This window comes from Nothobranchius furzeri, chromosome 6 (assembly GCF_043380555.1).
Source record: "Nothobranchius furzeri strain GRZ-AD chromosome 6, NfurGRZ-RIMD1, whole genome shotgun sequence".
Classification (NCBI taxonomy): domain Eukaryota; kingdom Metazoa; phylum Chordata; class Actinopteri; order Cyprinodontiformes; family Nothobranchiidae; genus Nothobranchius; species Nothobranchius furzeri.
Genome location: NC_091746.1, coordinates 52,375,453 through 52,395,552, shown reverse-complemented (window position 1 = coordinate 52,395,552; position 20,100 = coordinate 52,375,453). Strand labels below are relative to the sequence as shown.

Genomic DNA, 20,100 nt, shown 5'->3' with positions numbered 1-20,100 from the left:
TGAAAGTTGTTTCGAAATGAACTGGACGGGTAAATACATTACCCTCTCTTCTTATTTTGAAGGTTAAAAAAAGAACAAGGGATTCAACCATAGCAGGTGCTGCTTTTGCAAAATAGATGTATGAATGTACTCCAGAGGAAAGATAAAAAGTTCTGTTCTGAATCTATAAATGTCACAACTGTGGCATTTCCTATCAAGCCTGTTTGATTGTAGTAGTTGACAAAACACAAGACTAGCAAAATCTGACTGGTAACAAATGTAGAAAATGTCTTTCTACTTTCATGGTTAAAACAACAAATATCCCAAATGTAACTGGATTTTAATTAATTATGAACATGTGCAGACATTTTTAAATACCTTTTAGCAATTTTACTACTTTATCCCATCTATTTACTGTTTTAGATTTTATTGGACAGTAGATATTTGCAAACATATCATTAACTGCCTGGAAACCTCACATTTTCTTCCAAAAAAAGAACCTTGACATTTCTTTTCAGCTTTTAAACAAAGCGTTTATAATCGCAAAGCTTCCCTTTATATTATTGTACCATTAGCAGCTGATTTCTTGAACTTGGGGAGTGGGCAAACGTTTCCAAACATGGCCTTTTACCAGGAGGAATTCTTTTAGCTGTTAAAATAGACACCTATGCAGAGCTCCAACACTCTAACTGAAACCAGATTAATTTAATGTTGAAGAAAATCAGAAATTTCAAATCAACATAAGACAGGTGTACGGCTACTGCACAGAAAAAAATATTTTAGGAGATAATTTAGTTTAAAAAAATGCAAGATTCATACGATATCAGTACATGTTTAATATAACAATTTACAATCTGTGATGACAATGAGTGCATTACAAACACCAGAAGGGAAGGAGGACAAGATGATGGAGGCTTTACTCCATCTTGGTCTGTATCATCTGTCATGTACCACAGGTCTTCTGACAGCCGCTTCCAGCCTGGGTTTGACTTGGTGCATATTGTCCATGTTGATAGCTTCAGATGAATGAAGGATGGAAACAAGTGTGGAACCACGACAACATTAGCACCGAAGCCTCTTGGTAACCAGGGCCCTACTCCTCTTTGTTCTCGTAGTTGTGTTTGATGTGCTTCCACAGCTTCTGCAAATTGTAAACATCAGACGTGTTATTTGTAAATGAGCAGAAACAACATCTCTGTCAAGCTATGCTAACATTAGCAACTCGCCCTCTGCCTACAAGGTCAGCGCCGGCTGTACGTGAAGGGAAACGCTTACCCCGCGATTTAACTGCTCAAAAATCGCGTCTCCGCCTTGGTCAAACACCCGCTCAAAGAAGACTGCTCCCACCATGATGGTTACAGCGAAGGTGGACGTCCTCCTGAAGAAAAGGTTGTAGACAGACTTCGACAGCGCCATGTCGTTGATGGAACGTTACTGCGCATGAGCGGAAGCGAAAATCAGAAACCGGAAGAAGGCTTTAAACACATTGAATAACAATTATTGGAGACAAAAAATATTATCCACTTGTGTTGCAGTTTCTTTCCTGTACTATTGTATTCAGGATACTTTTTTGTCTTCATATAGACGTTAGAGTCACAGACATCGACATACATCGGTCACAGAATAAGTCATAATTCCCAATTCTTACCAGTTGGTGGTGGTAATTCACTATTAAGTCGTTTGTCAACCGCTAACAAATAAAAGAAGAAGATACTTCAAATATGGCGATTGATTATTGTATTTTTCCACTTTAAACGAGCTTCAAAGCAAGAATCATAGAAAGATAGCGTAGTTTGTCTCTGTTGTAGACGACGACATTCATGTAAACTTGTGACAAAACGTATGTTTTCTAATTTTTCTAATACAACTGTTTATTTTGGTTAATTACGAGTACTACCGTGTTTGCATAGTCTAAACATTAGAATATTGTTAAAACGTTTCTTACAGCTGTTGTAGCCTTTAACTTTAGGTTTACTGGTACAACAGGAAGTCAAAAATAATATTTACACAATTTGAACCAACTGGAAACAGCACAGAGTAACAATTTATTTTAATTTCAAGCAACTCTAAATGTCAAATCTGCGTAATTTCTGAACAATTTTGTAAACAATCAAATGCTCGAATATAGAATCTGCCAGATACTGCATATTGTTAAACCAGCTCCTACTTTCTTATCCAGAAGGATATTGGAAATGTTTACAAATTAAACCCTTGATATTATATTAGGACTAACAGGCAGGATGATGGAGGATGGAATAGTTTTTGTGAACTTGTTTTGTACATAAATGTCTTCCTCAGTCACATGACGCTGTGCTGTTTATTCACCTTTTGCTCTCAGAAGAGTTCTGTAAAAACCGAATCTTTACTCCGTTTACTTTGTTTAAGTTTGAAAACAGAGCAGCCCATTCATCTTTAATAATGGGGAAGAGGTATTACTGCGACTACTGTGACCGGTCCTTTCAGGATAACATGCACAACAGGAAGAAGCATCTGAACGGTGTTCAGCATCACAGAGCAAAGAAGGCCTGGTTTGACCAGTTTAGAGGTGACACTGCAGTAATTTTAACAATCATACGCATATTTATAAGCTTGTGATTGGCCTTCGTGATCTTTATGTTTATGTTCCATAAATTAGACAAACTATTTTCACAGATTCCACAGCTATTCTCTTTGATGAGCAAACCAAGAAACCATGTAGGCAGTTTCTCCAGAGAGGTAACAGAACTGGTTACCAAACTGTTGTCTATTATACATTTTTGGTGTTAATATTCACTCTTTTCTATCTATAGGAGTTTGTGATTTTGGTGCAAACTGCAAGTTTTCTCACATGTCTGAAGAGGAGCAGCATCGTTTAAGGAGAAGGCTGGAAGGTAAATGTCTGACCACAGGGTGGTGCTTTTTACCATGCGACGAATTCATCATCAAAAGTTTCTAAACAGATCTTTTGCAATAGATGGTTTTACGTATCAGAAAACATTCTCCTCATAATAATGTAAACCTCATACTCGCATGTTCTTATGAGGGCTGACTGGTGGTGTCTCAAACAGCGCAGTCGTCACAGATTATTTTAAATGAAATCAAAAGGATGAAAATGACACTTAAACTTTCACCACTTTAAGAAAACAATGCGTATTACGTCTTACAAATGTGCCATATAAACTGTATGCTAAGAAAAATGTTATATATTTTCCCCTCCAGAGGAAAGACAGCACCAAAAGGACGCTGAGGAAAGACCGGTGTTTGGACGACATATAAACGAATGGCTCCAGAAACGGGAGAAGAAGCAGGCCGCCCTCTGTAGCAAAGGGTATGCATTCATTTTTGTTTTAACATGGTTAGCATACCTAATAGTCCTTCCTCTTCATTTATAATTCAACTGTTCAATTATTTATCCCTGCAGAGATCCAACTACTACGGAAGACACAGAGGAGGCTGAAACAGAACACCAGATACCTCAGCAGCTCCTCTCCATCCCTGACCTCCCACCCTCCCTGTTACCACCTCCTCCTGGCGGATGGAGAGTCAGGGTGTGCTCTGAATGGGGTTGAGAGACATTCTCTGTAATTTCCAAGTAACCCTTAAGTGGATAGTTGCGTGGCATTAAAGGGGCAAGAGCAGCGTTTATTAAACTATGGTTTCACTTGAAGGTGTGTCCATTTTTTAACTGCTCTTAAAACTGTTGCAAGTTTCTGTTAAGAGATAAGAGACGCTTAGTTTAGCATTTACATGGAAATTGTGCACAGAATCTGACAAAAGTTTCAAAATAATACTTGGTTTGTGAATGTAACTCCCAAAAGTGCCACTTTGTTCATTTCAGGATGAGTCTTCACTGCTGAGTCAGTCGGCCTCATTGTGGAGTTTGAGACTCCTCCCTCACCTTTTTAAAGGTTAAATGCCACCTTGTCCCTTAATGAGCAGGTCATGGCTAAGATGAGACATCTAAGATGAGGATTTCATGTTGAGAATTTAATAAAAATGAGTTTTTTTTCAAATAAACCTTGTTATGCCCTCTTTATTGTGCATCGTGGAAATCTTTAGCAAGTTCTATATAATCCCCATTAACAGTTATTGGTAATTTATTAATGTTTCTAAGTTTTTGCTTTTAACATTTTAGTATTGTAGCCAATAGTTTTAAGCTTGGATGCCAGTAAGTGCATAGGGTTTGAAAACGACTGAAAATCATTTTGTTTCACAAGTAATTTAGTTTTGTTTAGTCATGTCTCTCAATCTGTCATTCACATTTTAAAACAGTAATTCTTCTGTTGAGATGATCATTTCGAAATCCTCTATAAATAGACACATCTACTTAGTGTATTTGTAGTATTACCCATAAGCTACTACTGCTGGAAAGCAGAAATTCCCTTTAGAACCTTCCTGAAGAATCAAAGTTTATGTGATATTAGCATGTGTATTATTTAATAATTCATTAAGTTTTTGTCCTCAGAAACCTTCTCCATACGTGCATCAAAAGTTCAGCTCTCTTAATGAAACGGAGCTCCCACTCTGACTGTGATAACACTATTGGATTTCCCCTAAAATTGAAATGAATTCCTGAGGTTTCATAAGGTTTTTGTTCAGACATATGCTGAATTCAACTTTTTTTTATTTTTTCCAAAAATATACAAACATATTTTTTGTATCTAGACTTCTGTAGCATCCAGGAATGGTCAGTTTTCATCTACAAATTGACCTTTTCAGTGACCGGTCATCTACAGACATGAATCCGCCTCTCTGCGTCTCAATCTTCCAAGCTGCAGGAAAGATTCGCCACTGCATGCTTACACTCTGATTGTCAACATCATGTTCCTTCCTCAAGGTTCCTCTCTGCCAAGCTGCAGCCTTATCTATCTGCTTGCTTCACAGGACAAAATATGAACTTTTACAACTCTTAAGTTAAATCATCATTAAATAATAATGTGGTTGAATGGACAAACGTTATATGAATAATAATATTAATGTTTGAATAATCTGTGCCTAATTCAATGAAGTTGAAATAAATTTTATACCACTGTAAATGTATTGAATAAACGGGTGTTCTAATCCATTACACCTTTAAAACCCAAACATACATCTGCACATGTCTATTCCCTCCCGGGCACTCCGTTCAGAGGACTTGTCCTTGCTCGTGGTGCCCCGGTCACAGCTGAAGACATAGCTGTTGACATAGCCTTTTCAGTTGCAGCTCCAAAACTATGGAATGAGCTTCCATTACACATTTGGTAGCCCTCTTCTGTACCAGTTTTTTAATCAAAGCTGAAGACCCATTTTTATGAACTGGCTTTTAAATCTGTGTGATTGACTGTGTTGCTTTTTAGTCTAATTTTTAATGGGGTTTTTTTTGGTTGTGTTTTATTACTTTTTAGAGGATTTTATGAGTTATATTTTTACCAAGCCCCCACAATGCAGCTCAAAAATTGAAGCAATCCCAGAAGTACGAGAAATTGCTGTTCCACCCTCATCCGCTGGGGGCTGGTGTCAGAAGCGAGCAAATCCTCATTGACTCTCATGTTAAAAATACCAATTTCACAGCAGAAATAAACATGTTTACAGCCTGGTACCAAAACATGTTTTTGGTTTAAATTATCTAGTTTACACTCATGGCAACTCTGAGGGGGGTGAATTTTTTTTCACTCTTCTGTTTAAGTGTATTAAAAGCCTAAAATTCGGAATAATTAATGAGCATCCGACACACGTGACCACAGAGCTAGCTCCGTGGAAAGGCCTCAGTAGAGCCTCGGTCTGGCTTGGAAACTGTTCTGGGATTTTGAGTCTCTGTGTTTGTGTATTCTTTTTTGGATATTTTTTGTGCAATTGTTGGACAAAATGACTTGATGTGGCATTAATTGCACTAATAGAGGGTCCAAGGAGTCTCCACTTCATTTTTTTCAGTAAATTATATTTATGTATTTTAGGTCACTGCTGAGCTGAGCTTAGATTTTAACATGTACTGTTTAACCATGAAATTTAAATGTAATGAGGTAAAACTCAGTGCATTTAACATAATGCTGCACTTTAGAAAATGGGTTGAAATATAACATGTTGGTGGAGCTGGGTTCTGACTATCGGCTTGTGGAGCTCTCGGGAGACCGATGTTTTCCACCCGTTTCTCCCCTCCCCGCAGCTCGGCGCATCTCTGTCTGATCACAGCTTCTGTCTGCTGCGCGGGCTGCCAGCTTGTGGAGCTCTGGGATGGAAACCTTTCCACCCGGTTCTCCCCAGCGGCAGCTCTGTGCATCTCAGATCGCAGAGGTGCTTGTCTGCTGTGCGGCTGCCAGCTAGTGGAGCTCTCGGGAGACCTCTGTGTTCTACCCGGTTTTACCCAGCGGTCAGCCCGGCGTATCTCTGACTCAGAAGCTCTGGTGTTGTGCACAGTTAACTCCGGTTGTAGCTAGGTTGCTACCTCTGTTAGCTTAGCTCCCACCTCCGCGTTAGCTTTGGGTTAGCTTCAGGTTAGCTTGTAGCTAGTTCGACCGGGTGTCGTCAGTTGATCCCAGCCTTACAGCCCCACCCTCAGCTCCACCTCTCTTCCCTTTTGTGGAATTGTCTGGGCTTGACGGAACCTGTGACACGGTCAAAATGGCGGTGGTGGCCACCTCCCATTTCTCCTCAAAAAACATGTTATTGGAGCATATGCAAACCCATTGTCCAATATTTATATGTCGATGATTTTTACCTGTGTCTGAAGCTCTTTGGTGGCATGTGTAAGGTGCTATACAAATAAAGTTTGAGTGGAGTCGAGAGAATCTGTTCATTGATGCAGTAAATAACATCCGACTGACAATTCTACATTCATATGAAACCATCTGGGCAGTTTCCTCACAATAATATCCATCCATCTCTTTATAAACCTAGAAGCCTGCTGAGTTTATTAACAAAAGTCACCTTTTCATTTGAATTCTCACGAACGTGACAAACAAGCAGCAACCCAAATTTTATTGCACTTATCTTTTTTTATTGTACTACATGCATCTTGACACCACTTACAATAGTGTATAAATGATGCAGTGACCTTTACAGTAAAGGAACCCAAAATAGTGCAGATCATTGTACAGACATTAAAATCTCTGCTGATGTCTCACAGTTGGATGGCACAATGATTACAGTCTGGAACTCCATTTCAGATCCGGAGGAGGGACGGGATGAGCAGGATTAGACTCATTTTTGCTACAAATAGATTTTCCATCTTTTTTTTTTACAAGACTCTCTGGACTCCAGAAAGTCTTGTTTTTAAAATGACAAAGGCTCAAAACAAGAGATTCACGTTCCAAATGAAATTTATAGCAACAATCAGGACAGCCTGTCAACAAAGTGTACATAAATAAGCTAATATGACATTAACACACATAATAGGACAATATTTGCTAATACAGTGTGTTTTAAGACAAGATTTGGCACAGTGACTATATTTTACATCCACACAAAACCCCATATTTTACATGATATGTTCACATGTAGAGGTAAAGCGATGTCACATCGTTTGTTTTGACATAAAATGCTACATGAGATAAAATATCTGTTTTATTGCCAGAGTGATTCTCCTTGTTTCAAATGGGTCCTCCTGAAAGACCTTAATTAAAAAAAAATAAACCCATTTGGTTAAATTTATCAGATTTGACAAGTAAATAAAATATATTAAAAAAATATATTTTTTACTAACAACAAAAGTTAAATGCAGTAACATTCCACTCAGGCTGAAAATAATTTATCAAACACATATTGTTTTTGCATTTTTGTTGATTTTTATAAAACCTTATGCATATATTTATGACAAAATAACACAGATTTAATGCATCACTCATCCAAGTAAGAAAATATAACCCGTTTATACGTTTAAATCAAATGTCGTTTTGGTGGTTCACGTAAAAGCCCAAAAAAACAACATTTTTCATGATATGTTAAGTATTTTTCACAGCGTACTGCAAAGTATTTTGATATTGTTTGCACATCCACAAAAGATGACATTTACAGAAAAATGTCAAATACTGAGATTTTTTTTCTTGATTTTCTTTTTTTCAATAATCACTTAACAAATTGCATAATTATTTGAACACGTACTTCAAAAGCTGTTCTCACTCACATTTAACATACATTTATTTGTTGTACATGCAAATGTATGCGTATTTGCTATAAATAATACAGGTAATACATAGTTTTGTCTGAATACTATTCTATTTATCCTTAACTTGCATTTGAGGTCTCTCTCCAGCTGAACTGACTTTAATGTCTCTTATTTCGACTCTTACAGATGCGCATCTGAGATATGCAGCTACAGTTTGCATGTATTTCATGTTTTGCTGGCAGAAAATGGACATGAAACATATTTAGTATTTGTGCTGAGCTCCAGTTGTTGATGTTAGTCCATGATTCTGGGTTTTTGCATATGCACGTAATTTTGTTTGATATTTTTTGGAAGGATTTTGTGATTTTCTATCTGTAGTCTAGAGTTTTCTGCTTGGCTAAATATTTGGACTACAACTAAATATGCAATAAATACAGCGAGGAACATAAGTAATTGAACACTCTGCAATTTTGGAAGTTCTCCCACTTAGAAATCACGAAAGGGTCTGAAATTCACACTGTAGGCACATTCCCAGTGAGAGACGGCATAAAAAATGTAGTAAGTCACATTGTAAGATTTTTAAAGAATTTATTTGTATTGCAGTGCTGCACATAAGTATTTGAACATCTGGCCATCAGCAAGAACTTCTGGACCTAAAAGACCTGTTACTCTGTCTTTAAAATGTCCACATCTAGTCCAGTAAATTAGTAGCACTAGCACCTGTTTGAGCTTACACCTGTCCACCCCACAGCCAGACTCCAACTACTACCATGGGCAAGACCAATGAGCTGTCAAAATACATCAGAGACAAAATCATGGACTTCCACAAGCCTTGGTGAAAAAAGAAACTGTTGAAGAAACTGAAACTGGAAGAGGGTAAAAACGACTGTCAGCCTCCCTCAGACGGGGGTTCCATGCAAGATCATACCTGTTGGAGTATCACTGATGATAAAAAACATGAGGAATCAGCCCAGAACAACACAGTAGAAGCTGGTCAGTGACATGAAGAGAGCTGGGGCCACAGTTTCAAAGGTCCCTGTAGGTAGAACACTCTGTCATGGTTTATACTCATGCATTGCACAGAAGGTTCCCTGCTCAAGTCATCACATGTCCAGGACTGTCTGAAGTTTGCCATTGACCATCTGGATGATCCAGAGGAGGCATGGGACAAAGTCGTCATCAGATGAGACCAAAATAGAACCTTTCGGTCTGAACTTCACTTGCTGTGATTGGAGGGAAAAGGATGAGTTGCATCCCAAGAACAACATCCCTACTGTGAAGCACAGAGGTAGAAGCATCATGCTTTGATGGTTTTCTGCCAAGGGGACAGGGTGACTGCACTGATTAACCGTCTCAGGCTCAAAATAAGTTTTGATAAAAATACGAACAACTAAGTCCTTCAGGGGTACTTCTGAGTTTAAAAATGCTCATGAAATACGTATGTGGAGTAACCAGGTAGGTAGGTTTTAACGTTGCAAATCCGCAACTCCTGCCTCCAGAGGGTTAAAGAGAGGACGAATGGAGCCATGTACAGTGAGCTTTTGAGCAACAACTTCCTTCTCTCAGTCAGAGCATTGAAGATGGGTAGTAACTGGGTCCTCCACCATGATGATGACCCAAAGCACACAGCCAGGATAACTAGTAAGAAGCATGTCAATGTTCTGGAGTGGCCTAGCAAGCTGAACCTCAGTGACAGTTCTGAAACCTGACAGATTATGGGGAGATCTGTATGGAGAAGTGGGCCAAAGACCCTTTTTGTGTTTGCAAAGCAGGTCAAGAACTACAAGAAACCTTTGACCTCTTAAATGCAAACAAAGGCTTCTGTATCAAATATCAACACTGATTTCCTCAAGTGTTCAAATGCTTATCTGCAGCAGTGCAACACAAATATAATCTTTAAAAATTATACAGTGTGATTCCCTGGTTTTTCAAACTACTGCCTACACAGTGGGAATGCACCTACAATGTGAATTTCAGATCCCTCCATGGCTCTAAGTGGGAGAACTTGCAAAACCGCAGGGTGTTCTAATACGTATGTTCCTCACTGTATAGCTGTGGTCTAGCTGTAAAACTATATATAACTACACTTGTTCCATTGGGGGAAATCACCAGCTGCTCAACCAAACCAAGATCACCCCATGTAAGCTTTAAACCATTGTGATTATTTTTCAGGAGACATTGTTGAAAAGTTTTGGGTAAATTTCAGCAGTGCTTGTCACACACCTCACTGGTTTATTCCACTTATTTAAACCTTTGTAATTTCAGATAACATTCAGAAATCACGCTCTGTCAAACCCATCTGATGCAGGCTCAATTAGCGTAAAATATTAAGTAAAACTTTTTATTCATCGAGGTAAACTTAAAATTTTGTTCATTACTGGAGCACAGATGAATCTAGTCTGGCATCAAATTGGTCATCGGTGAACTGTGACCGCTTAATAACTCAATAAAGTGCTAACAGCTGAAATAAAAACATGATTATTAAATAATATTCTTTTGTGAAGTTGTACCATCACTTAAATCTTCATTTCACAATAATCCTTAATGGAGATTTGTTGAATAAAACACAAAATGGCTGATATAAGAAATGGAAGATTTCACGATTATTTCTTGCATTTCACATCCTTCATTTATCAGCTATTAACAATTATGTCCTATAGATGATCTGATGGTTCATGTGATGCTGTAGACATCACCACAGGTTGCTAATAGATAATAAAATAAATTCAACATAATGGGGACTTTATATGTGCAATCTGGGCATCATCAAATGCATGCGATTGTATGTGCCAAACTGAAATATGGTTAAAGATCAGCTGTTTGTTTGAGGGTTTTTCATTCTCTCATCCAACAACAGACTGACCAACAGAAATTCACCATCAGAGCCAAGATTTTGAGATGGAAACTAGGAAGTCTGTTCTGTTCAGAATTAATTTAAGGGGTCGTACTTTACAGAAATAAACTCTTTTTAAGTAGGTTGTTGTAAAAAGGTTGTGAACAATTAAAGTAACAATAGATTTAGTATTTTTTTTTTACTTTTAGCTAAAGCTTTAACATTAATCTTAGGGACTGTTGGGTTGGAAACTTGACCAGTTTCATATTTGACACCACTCTGCTGCCCTCAGCTGATCAAAAACCTGTTGTTCGAGGGGGGCTCTTTACCTGCCTTACGGCTGTTAGCTGTAATGCTAGTGGTTAACATTTTCAGTTCACGATCGTCAATAAAAAGCACAAGAAGATGAAAAAGAAGAAGTTTGTTTTTTCTGTTGGCATCATGGCGGAGCCTATGAGTAAAAGTAACAGAGTAAGGACTTTGGAGACGAAGCAAAAAGCTAAAATCAGAGTGAACATCGGCACAGCCTACGCTAGTTTGAGGGAGCTAAAGGAGGCTACAAAATCAGAGTGATAGTGACCTGGCTCTGTTGTTACTGGACTTGTAAGTAATAATGTATTTTATCCAATGGTGTGGATCTTTTTACTTTGTGGTTTATTTTAGTATTAGTTGGCTCATGTTAGCGTTAGCTCATTGTTAGCGCTAGCTACAGCAGGCTGCAGCAAGGTTGTTTACAACAGTTGTAGTTCCACTTTCAACCAATTGGACGAAGGAGCAGGAAACTGCTCTACTTTAATATCTTGTTTGATAGATATAACAGTGAAGAAGCAAATTCAATGAGAGTAAAGATGAAAATTGTTTGCATGAATCACTGTAAAGTTTTTAAAATACATCAAGATTCACTGACATCCCATGCTTCCCACAACGCATTGTGACTACTTTTTGAGTCGTCATCTGATTGTGGTCATTTGAAAAAAATCACATGTACCAACAATGTTCTGCATCTGGTCAATTCAATCAGAACTGATCAGTAGTCTGCAGACACTGCTGTGGTTTATTTCTCTCTCGACTTTGACTAGTGTGTTTGCACCTTCAGCAAAGTATTGATATGGTTTCTATGGTTACATGTCATGACTGTACGAACTACCTGGGTGAGTGTCTATATCAACTTAAGCAGTTTTTCAGATGACACTCATCCACAATTGTCTTAGGTCTTAGCTTGTCACCTCAGTCAGAAACAATCTGTCTCTCCAAACTGAGATTGTTCATCACCTTCCTGCAGAAGAACCTCACTTCAAATGATCTGGTTTTTGAAATCTGAACATTTTGTGAGCTGTCGTTTGGTGAAAATATGATAAGTGATAAGAGAAAATATCAATGCACTGAAATGAGTTCTTATTTTATCATCTCAAGATTTAAAAATGGGAGTTATGTTACTCACCTGTGTATTGCTTTATTACTATCATTGGTACTTAGTGTGTTTTTGGTCCATTCCAAATAGAAAGACTGTCAAGAAAAAGACTGAATGTTTTCAGTTAGCGCAAAACATTCCCTGGAATCCTAAAATGTAAAATAAAATCACATTCTACTACCCGATCCCATTTTCCTTGTACTAGTCAGCCCTTGAGAAGCCTTTCTATCATTATTTTCATCACCTTGTATAGTGTGGTCTGACACAAAACCACAATGTGACATCATTTCATTCTTTTTAATGTAGAAAAATGCACTGATAGTATCATCACGGGTGTCAAGTGTGAAGAAAACAAAATGGGAACATATTTTGGTTTGTTTTTGATCCTTGGATTTCTTTGTCCTGCTGGTACAATTTATTTACTTCATTCCTCTGCGGAGCATTTGATTTGCTGCAATGAGCATGACGCTGATGATAAATGCGATAGCGAAGGCACAAATCAGGCTTTTGCGCACACATGTGTGCTTTTCCTGCTGCGTTGGGCTCGCTGTGGAGAGATTCGGGGGAGAGGACATTAACACACCTGCAAGTCTTGACGATGCAATATGCAACAAGCTGTTAATTAAACTTACTGTCAATATCCACATGAGATTCTGGACTGTTCAGGTGGTTTTCTTCAGTCATAATGATGTGCTCGATGTCTTTCATGGTGAGGTGGTCTCGGAAAGTGTCGTACAGTAATCTCTTGAGCTCATCCACAGTGAGTTTCTGCATGTCGCACTGGGAAACGCCAAAAATGGTTCAATTAGGAAGGAAAAACTTACTGTCTCAAAGTCTTTGTCAACCTTAATCGCACCACATGGATCTGGAACATTAGAAATTTGTTTAATCAATTTTTAGTGTTTTCAGTTTAGGTTTAATTTGCCACAATCAAACTTTAAAATGTGTGTGATACAAATGTGATTGCAATGTTCAAAATATCATGAATTAATTTATGGCTTGAATCCTAAAAACATTGTTTAATAAACATATTTTTTTCATTTGGTGATGAAAAGGAGTATAAGAAATTAGAGTATGCATTAAAGGGGTCCTAGAAACAGGCTTTTTTCTATTGGAAACTTATCTTTGAGCCTCCTTGTGTCATGTGAAACTTTGTTGGGGCTCACAATGGCCCAGGAGCCCTTAAAATAACCAGATACAACCCCATACGAAACACCTACAATGGAAAGACTGCTAGGCCAGAACATGAATATTAGATGAGTTGCATGCTTATTGGTCAGTTTGCTCCAATGACTCAATGACTACCTGAAGGTAGAAACTCTGCATGTGTGTGTGGGTGGTGGGGGTTCATTGACAATGTGAGAACAGTCAGAGAGAAGTCAGTGTGGGAGTGTGGATGTACAAGGGACAAAATATGTCCAGCTGGTTGCAGAGCTAGGGTTTGTGGACAAACGAAGAAGAGAACAAGTACTACAAGTTATAGATCTGTCTGGGAAATTCATTCAAAGTCTAGATATTCCCAGTGCATAATATGCTTCTTTTAGAAAATAATACCGCCAATTTGTCACAACACCATGGCGGCATCAGAGAGCCTTAGGTCGTTTTTAAGTGCACAGACCTTGATGGTGATGTTGCGCAATCTTGTCGTTTTTACAAAAGATTAGGTGATGGAGGGACTGCCGCAGACTTCCTTTTATCTAGACATAACTTGCTTTTTATTGCGATTGAAGCCACACTCGTTCAGTTTTTTAAACAAGCTGCTCCTAAAAGTTTCTGTCCTCCACAGTCCCTGTGCAGTCTCTGGTGACCTGAGCTCCAGCTTTAACGAAGAAAAGCTCTAGGTGCGCTGCATTGCTCCAGTTTCCCATCTCAGCTGATTCTGACTACAAAAGATACCCTCCGGTCTCAACGTACCAATCTTAGAGCTGCGGAATGGAAATGGCGCAAAACAAAAGATCCTGGTGATCAATTGAAATTTCATGATTTACTCTCCTCATTCTCTGCCAGCATCACTGATGCAAATAAATCTTTCTACACTGACAAAATTCTCAGCTCTACTGACTCTCAGAAACTATTTTCTACATTCAAAACTCTGCTCAACCCTCCGTCTCCACCTCCTACCAAAAATCTATCAGCTGACACCTTTGCCTCATTCTTCACTGACAAAGTGGCAGCTATAAGCAAACAGTTTACTCAACTGGCCACTCCTGAACATTTGCTACCTCAAACTCCTTCTAGCCCAACCATCTCAAGTCCCACTGCTTCATTTTCCTCTTTTTCCCCTCTCACTGAGAACTGTGTGTCCAAGCTTCTCGCGTGCAGCCGCCCTGCTACATGCCCACTCGACCCCATTCCGACTAAGCTGCTCCAAGCTATTGCTCCTACTGTAGCCGCAGCAGTCACACATGTGATCAACGCTTCACTGACATCCGGTACATTTCCCACCTCTCTCAAGCATGCTCAGGTTAAACCGCTGCTAAAAAAGCCATCTCTTCCTCCAAATCATGTGGAGAACTACCGAGCTATCTCTCTCCTCCCTTTTCTGTCCAAAATCATTGAAAGGGTGGCTTTCAAGCAGATCACAGAATACCTCTCACAAAACTGTCTGCTTGACTCTTACCAATCTGGGATCAAAAAGGGCCATTCCACTGAAACTGCTCTGTTAGCAGTGATGGAATCGTTAAAAGAAGCTAGAGCGACTGCCAAATCCTCAGTGCTTATCCTGCTCGACTTATCGGCTGCATTTGACACTGTCAACCATAGCTTCCTTTTGTCCACACTCTCTAGCATGGGCATCACAGAGAAAGCACATGCCTGGTTTAAATCGTACCTCACAGGACGATCATTCAGTGTATCTTGGCTTGGACAATCCTCTACCATGCACCATCTTGCCACAGGAGTCCCCCAGGGCTCTGTACTAGGACCTCTTCTCTTTGCCATATACACCACCTCACTGGGTGAGATTATTCGATCACATGGCTTCTCCTACCACTGCTATGCAGACGACACCCAGCTCTATCTGTCATTTCCACCGGACGACCACACTGTCTCTGCACGAATATCAAACTGTCTCTCTGACATATCAAAATGGATGAAATCCCACCATCTCCAACTCAACCTCTCTAAAACTGAACTACTTGTCATCCCAGCAAAACCATCCATACAGAGCAATATCTCAATCCAAAATGACTTCCTATCTCTGGCTCCTTCAAAGGCAGTTCGAAATCTGGGTGTTGTGATTGATGAACACCTGACCTTTAAAGATCATGTTGCCTCTGTTGCTCGTTCATGCAGCTTTGTGCTGTATAACATACAAAAGATCAGACCATACCTAACACAACATGCCACCCAGCTCCTGGTGCAATCTACTGTCATCTCCAGCCTCGATTACTGCAACGCCCTTCTAACTGGTCTTCCAGGCTGTACTGTGAGACCTCTTCAAATGGTCCAGAACGCAGCGGCACGTCTGGTCTTCAATCAGCCAAAAAGAGCACACGTCACCCCTCTGTTCATTGAGCTCCACTGGCTACCGCTAGCAGCATGCATCAAATTCAAACTGCTAACACTAGCATACAAAGTCCGAGATGGTACGGCTCCCATCTACCTGAATCCTCTTGCAAAGAATTACGTCTCGGCCGCTCCGGTCATCACAGGATCGTCGGCTAGCAGTGCCTACACCACGCTCAGGACAATCCAGACTCTTCTCATGCATCGTTCCACAAATGTGGAATGACCTTCCAAGCACTACCAGAACAGGGGCTTCCTTTTCAATTTTCAAGAAACTCCTGAAGACCCTGCTCTTCAGAGAGCATCTTCTAAACTAGCACCTTGCCTGCACCCGTCCCCCCTCTCTACTGTCCACTTCTTGTTCCCTCCTCTCCATGATTCATGTCAAGTTGTTGTTGCTATTGTTGTTGTTAGCCTCAAGGGCAACATGCCGATTATCACTTGTAAGTCGTTTTGGACAAAAGTGTCTGCTAAATACATAAACATAAACATAAAAGCAAAACTTATGGCCTGTGTTTACTTTCACCTTGAATATATTTCCCTTCTGGAGCTCCCCACGTCATCTTGACACCTCCCTCTGTTGCGCCAAGGCATAACATGCATTCACAAGTCTGGTGTTGCAGTAATATTACTACCAAGTGTGGCGGCATGAATGCCACAAAATTCCTGCATCGCCATGCCACCACGGCGCGTTCATAAGACTCACTATGGTGGCGGTACTATGCTGATGTCCTCTAAGAGGGGCTATAGTATTTGAGTGCTCCAGCATTCTTAATTGTTGTTTTCATCTCATCCAACAAGGGTGTTAGAAGCCCAGGCTCTTATTAGTAGAAAGTTAAGTTGGCATTTCCAGTAGCACAGACTAGATTTAGCAGTAGTTTGAGCTAGAGTTATCAGTAGCTTAGGCTAGTGTTTGCCTTTCTTCTTCTGGCACCTGGAGAGTACAGACACTTCTCTTTTCTCCCTCCTCATATTTTCCCAAGGCTCTTGTCCTGTCCTGTCCTGTCAGTCTACAAAGCGCTTCTCTGCATTCCTCCTGAAAACTCAATTTTTATTAAATCATGGATTTGGTCCACTGGTCATTCAACACAATTGACAAGATTATGTCAACAATGAGAATGGAGCGGGAGGCTCCAGCTTCTCCAGATGGAAGGCACCTGGTGGGGTATATTTTGGATTCCTGGAAGGAGTAAAACATTCTATGCCTTTCCCAGCTGTCCGTGGAGGACATCACAGACACATGGATTTTCAGACTGATAATTACTGGATTTCTTCTGATAGGAATGGGAGGATTTCTGGTATTTTGGAAAATTGGGTAGTCGGGGGCAAGTGGAGTGCAACCCGTACCCATGGCAAGTCTCAGCCATGTGGAGACTTCTCAGACTGGGGCACTGCTCGAGGTGAATTGCTATCACATAAAATGGATGTGATCTTGGAGAAAGTCACTGCACGGTATGGGCATGGGACTGAAGGCCAGTTAAGAACTAAAAGGCAGAGAGGAGATTATCTCTGCCTGCCCTGGCACCTTGGTAGGCTTGAGCTGTGAGAAGAGGAATCCTCTTTGAAGGAATGCAAGCAGATGCTGTGAACCCCCCTCCCCTGCCTTTGGATTTGTGGTGCCTGACGAGGTCACCAACCGAAGGAGTCAATGTGGTCTTCTTACCCTCAACCTTTGAGATTTATCAGCTTGTAAAAATTTGGGATTCCTATGACTACAAATCAGACTTTGGCACGTTGCAAATATGACATCACCACTGAATCTCCTCTCCCCCTATCATAGCTACTTACAACATGGCGAGATTTATGGTGTTTTTTTCTTCTTCCTGGATGAAGGATTCAAAGTTTGCTAAACTTACAGCCATTTTACATCTACTCTTCTCCGTGTCTGGTTCAATTACTTAAATTTGGTATTTTCACACAGAGCCTAAAATAACTTTTGCTCCCATTCAAAAATAAGCGCTTTCGTAGCATTAGAATGTGTCTTTAACATTCACGGACATCATGTGTAATATAACAAACGAGATTAGGAAATAACCTTTTTAGCCTCATTGACTTGCATTTATTTTTTTCGTTTGTCCGGGGACCCATAATTCAGACTTAGGCCCCCTATAAGCTTAACGTTTTAAATCAGTTTTTCTGAACTGTGTTTTTGTGGCCATTACAACATTGCTAATTTCCTTAAGAACGGAAGTTGAAGACAGCACAGACATTTTAGTTTACTTAATTAGACACCCCAAGCCGCCTTTATGCAACAAGGTAAATGTGCTTAAGTTCTAGGACACCTTCAAATAAACACAGTTTTCATTTTGTGATAAAAATGAATGCAAGAACTGAAAGTATGTATTAATAAATGGTGATGTAGGCTATCTGAAAATAAAGGAACCTATATTGAATTTTCAATAATGACAGAAACTACCTTCCAAAACACAGAATCAAAATCCGCTCCATGGAATTTATCAGGCATTCCTGCTGCAGAGAGTTTAGGACCAAGCAACGTGACAAATTCTTCAAAACCCACCTGGCCGTCACCTGATGAAACAGACAGAAAGACAAAAGTCACACAGAAGCTCATGGGTTGGACGGCACACAGCGTAGAGCAGGGGTGTCCAATCCTGGTCCTGGGGGGCTGGTATCCAGCAGGTTTTGTGGTTTTTCTGCTCCAACAGGCTTGATTCAGTGGTTGAAACACCTGTGCAGCGGCTCATCAGGCTCTGCAGAAGCCTATTAATTAGCTGCTGATTGAAATCAGTTGTGTTGAAACAGAGTTCAAACTAAAACATGCATGATACCGGCCCTCCGGGACCAGGATTGGACACCCCTGGCATAGAGGGTGAGACACACCATCAGTATCGAGTCTCTGGATGATGACCTCCAGCTCCACCTCATTCGGCATGTATCCCAGTGAGCGCATGGCCATTCCCAGCTCCTGCTTTGAGATAAAGCCATTCCCGTCTCTGTCAAATACCTTGAAAGCCTCACGAATCTCTGTGGAAAGGATAGAAGAACAAAACATTAGTGTTTACTTGGTGTTATCACTTAAACAGTGTTTTGACATTGTTAGGGCCAGCTATATCAGTGCCTTTTTAGATGGATTTGTTTTGAGAAAATAAACAGTTGAATTCAAAATATTTAAGCTTTTATATCAGCCTTGTTCTATCTTCAAATGGTAAAATTGTGGATTATTTAGCATAAAATCATAACCCTAACCCATAAAGTTAAAATGATCACCTGTGCCCCAAAACTGATGCTGGGAAATAGTTCCTCCATGAATGTTCCTTCTGGACACAAATCTGACATATTTTGAGATTTTCAATTCTCAGTGTGGATTTGAATCAATACAGAGAAACGGAAATAAGGAGGAAACCCAGATTTACTGAAAAAACACAAACATGCTGTAGAAATCCAACCAATATAAGTGGATTTCACTCGTATGTTGTTATTGAAATTGCATGAAACACATCAACACCTGCACAAGAACAGATAAAGCAAAACGCTGGTTACCAGTAAACTACAGAATCAATTTCAAAAGACTTCTAGTTTATAAATCACCGAATGACATGCGGCCAAAATACATGTCGGATCTCCTTCCTGCATATACGTCCAGCAGGAGATCCTTGTGAAGCAGTTGTCACCCCGCAGCAGCCCGTCCACAGCTGCAGGTTCCAGATACAAGGGGGAAACGAGCGACTCATGATCCAAAGAACAGGCAGGGGAACCACTGAATACTAAAACAGATCATTTATTGGGAGGAGCTAGGACAATGCTAAAAGTTCCAGTCTTCAAAGGCTGCAGGAGTAAAAACATAAAAGTCCTAAAAACAGTCTAAAACATCCTGCATCACCAGGGGCGGGACGGTGTCCAGTACAAGGAGCCACCTCTTGGCTCCAGCTGACCCGTGTTGACCCACGTAGCTGGGACCCAGTCTGCTCCACCTTGTCCTTTGGCTGTCAGGCATAAAGTCAACCTCCTGCAGCAACCCGTCTGTGCTGCTACCACGGCTCCAGCGTCGTCCCCTCGCCCGCTGGCTGCTGTGCACCACCAGTCTCTCCGCAGCCTCCTGGCACAGCTCCGCTCCTTGGACACGTCACACCCTCCTTGGCCCAAGGCCCTAACACACACAAAGACACAGAGGCACCAGCACCAAAACTGCACCACTCACATGGGGGAGGAGAGGGCAATCCACAATCCTCCCCACTTGGCCACTTGTCCACATCCCGGGACAGTGTTCCAGGTGCTGATCTGCCTTCTGGGGGTTCGGGCGCTCGTGTCCATGCCAGAGACGTCACTGTCCAGGGTGGGTCTCTTGCTCCC

At 40.4% G+C, this 20,100-nt stretch overlaps 3 protein-coding genes across 4 annotated transcripts in view; 1 reads left to right on the top strand and 2 right to left on the bottom strand.

Moving 5' to 3' along the window:
* Window positions 1–795: 795 nt before the first annotated feature.
* uqcr10 (ubiquinol-cytochrome c reductase, complex III subunit X) lies at window positions 796–1,657 on the bottom strand. The gene is made up of 2 exons (XM_015941785.3): window positions 1,255–1,657; window positions 796–1,120 (listed from the first exon to the last, which is right to left on the bottom strand). The coding sequence occupies exons 1-2, from the start codon at window positions 1,393–1,395 to the stop codon at window positions 1,073–1,075; spliced, it is 189 nt and encodes a 62-aa protein (XP_015797271.1). The 5' UTR covers window positions 1,396–1,657; the 3' UTR covers window positions 796–1,072.
* A 3-nt stretch (window positions 1,658–1,660) lies between these two features.
* On the top strand, window positions 1,661–3,975 carry zmat5 (zinc finger, matrin-type 5). Of its 2 annotated transcripts, XM_015941774.3 has the most exons (6): window positions 1,661–1,819; window positions 2,365–2,524; window positions 2,632–2,694; window positions 2,769–2,849; window positions 3,178–3,286; window positions 3,380–3,975. In XM_015941774.3, the coding sequence occupies exons 2-6, from the start codon at window positions 2,398–2,400 to the stop codon at window positions 3,525–3,527; spliced, it is 528 nt and encodes a 175-aa protein (XP_015797260.1). In that variant the 5' UTR covers window positions 1,661–1,819; window positions 2,365–2,397; the 3' UTR covers window positions 3,528–3,975. The 2 variants fall into 2 exon arrangements, with proteins under 2 accessions (XP_015797260.1, XP_054600294.1); XM_054744319.2 differs by lacking the exon at window positions 1,661–1,819 and having other exon boundaries at window positions 1,833–2,524.
* Window positions 3,976–6,888: 2,913 nt separating this feature from the next.
* The window catches only part of cabp7b (calcium binding protein 7b), a 34,379-nt gene continuing 21,167 nt past the window's right edge, over window positions 6,889–20,100 (bottom strand). The window contains exons 3-6 of the mRNA XM_015941741.3: window positions 18,631–18,774; window positions 18,206–18,318; window positions 12,915–13,062; window positions 6,889–12,829 (exon numbers count right to left, since the gene is read on the bottom strand). Of these exons, the coding sequence (XP_015797227.1) occupies window positions 12,702–12,829; window positions 12,915–13,062; window positions 18,206–18,318; window positions 18,631–18,774 (533 nt within the window). The 3' untranslated portion in view covers window positions 6,889–12,701. The remainder of the gene's footprint in view (window positions 12,830–12,914; window positions 13,063–18,205; window positions 18,319–18,630; window positions 18,775–20,100) is intronic.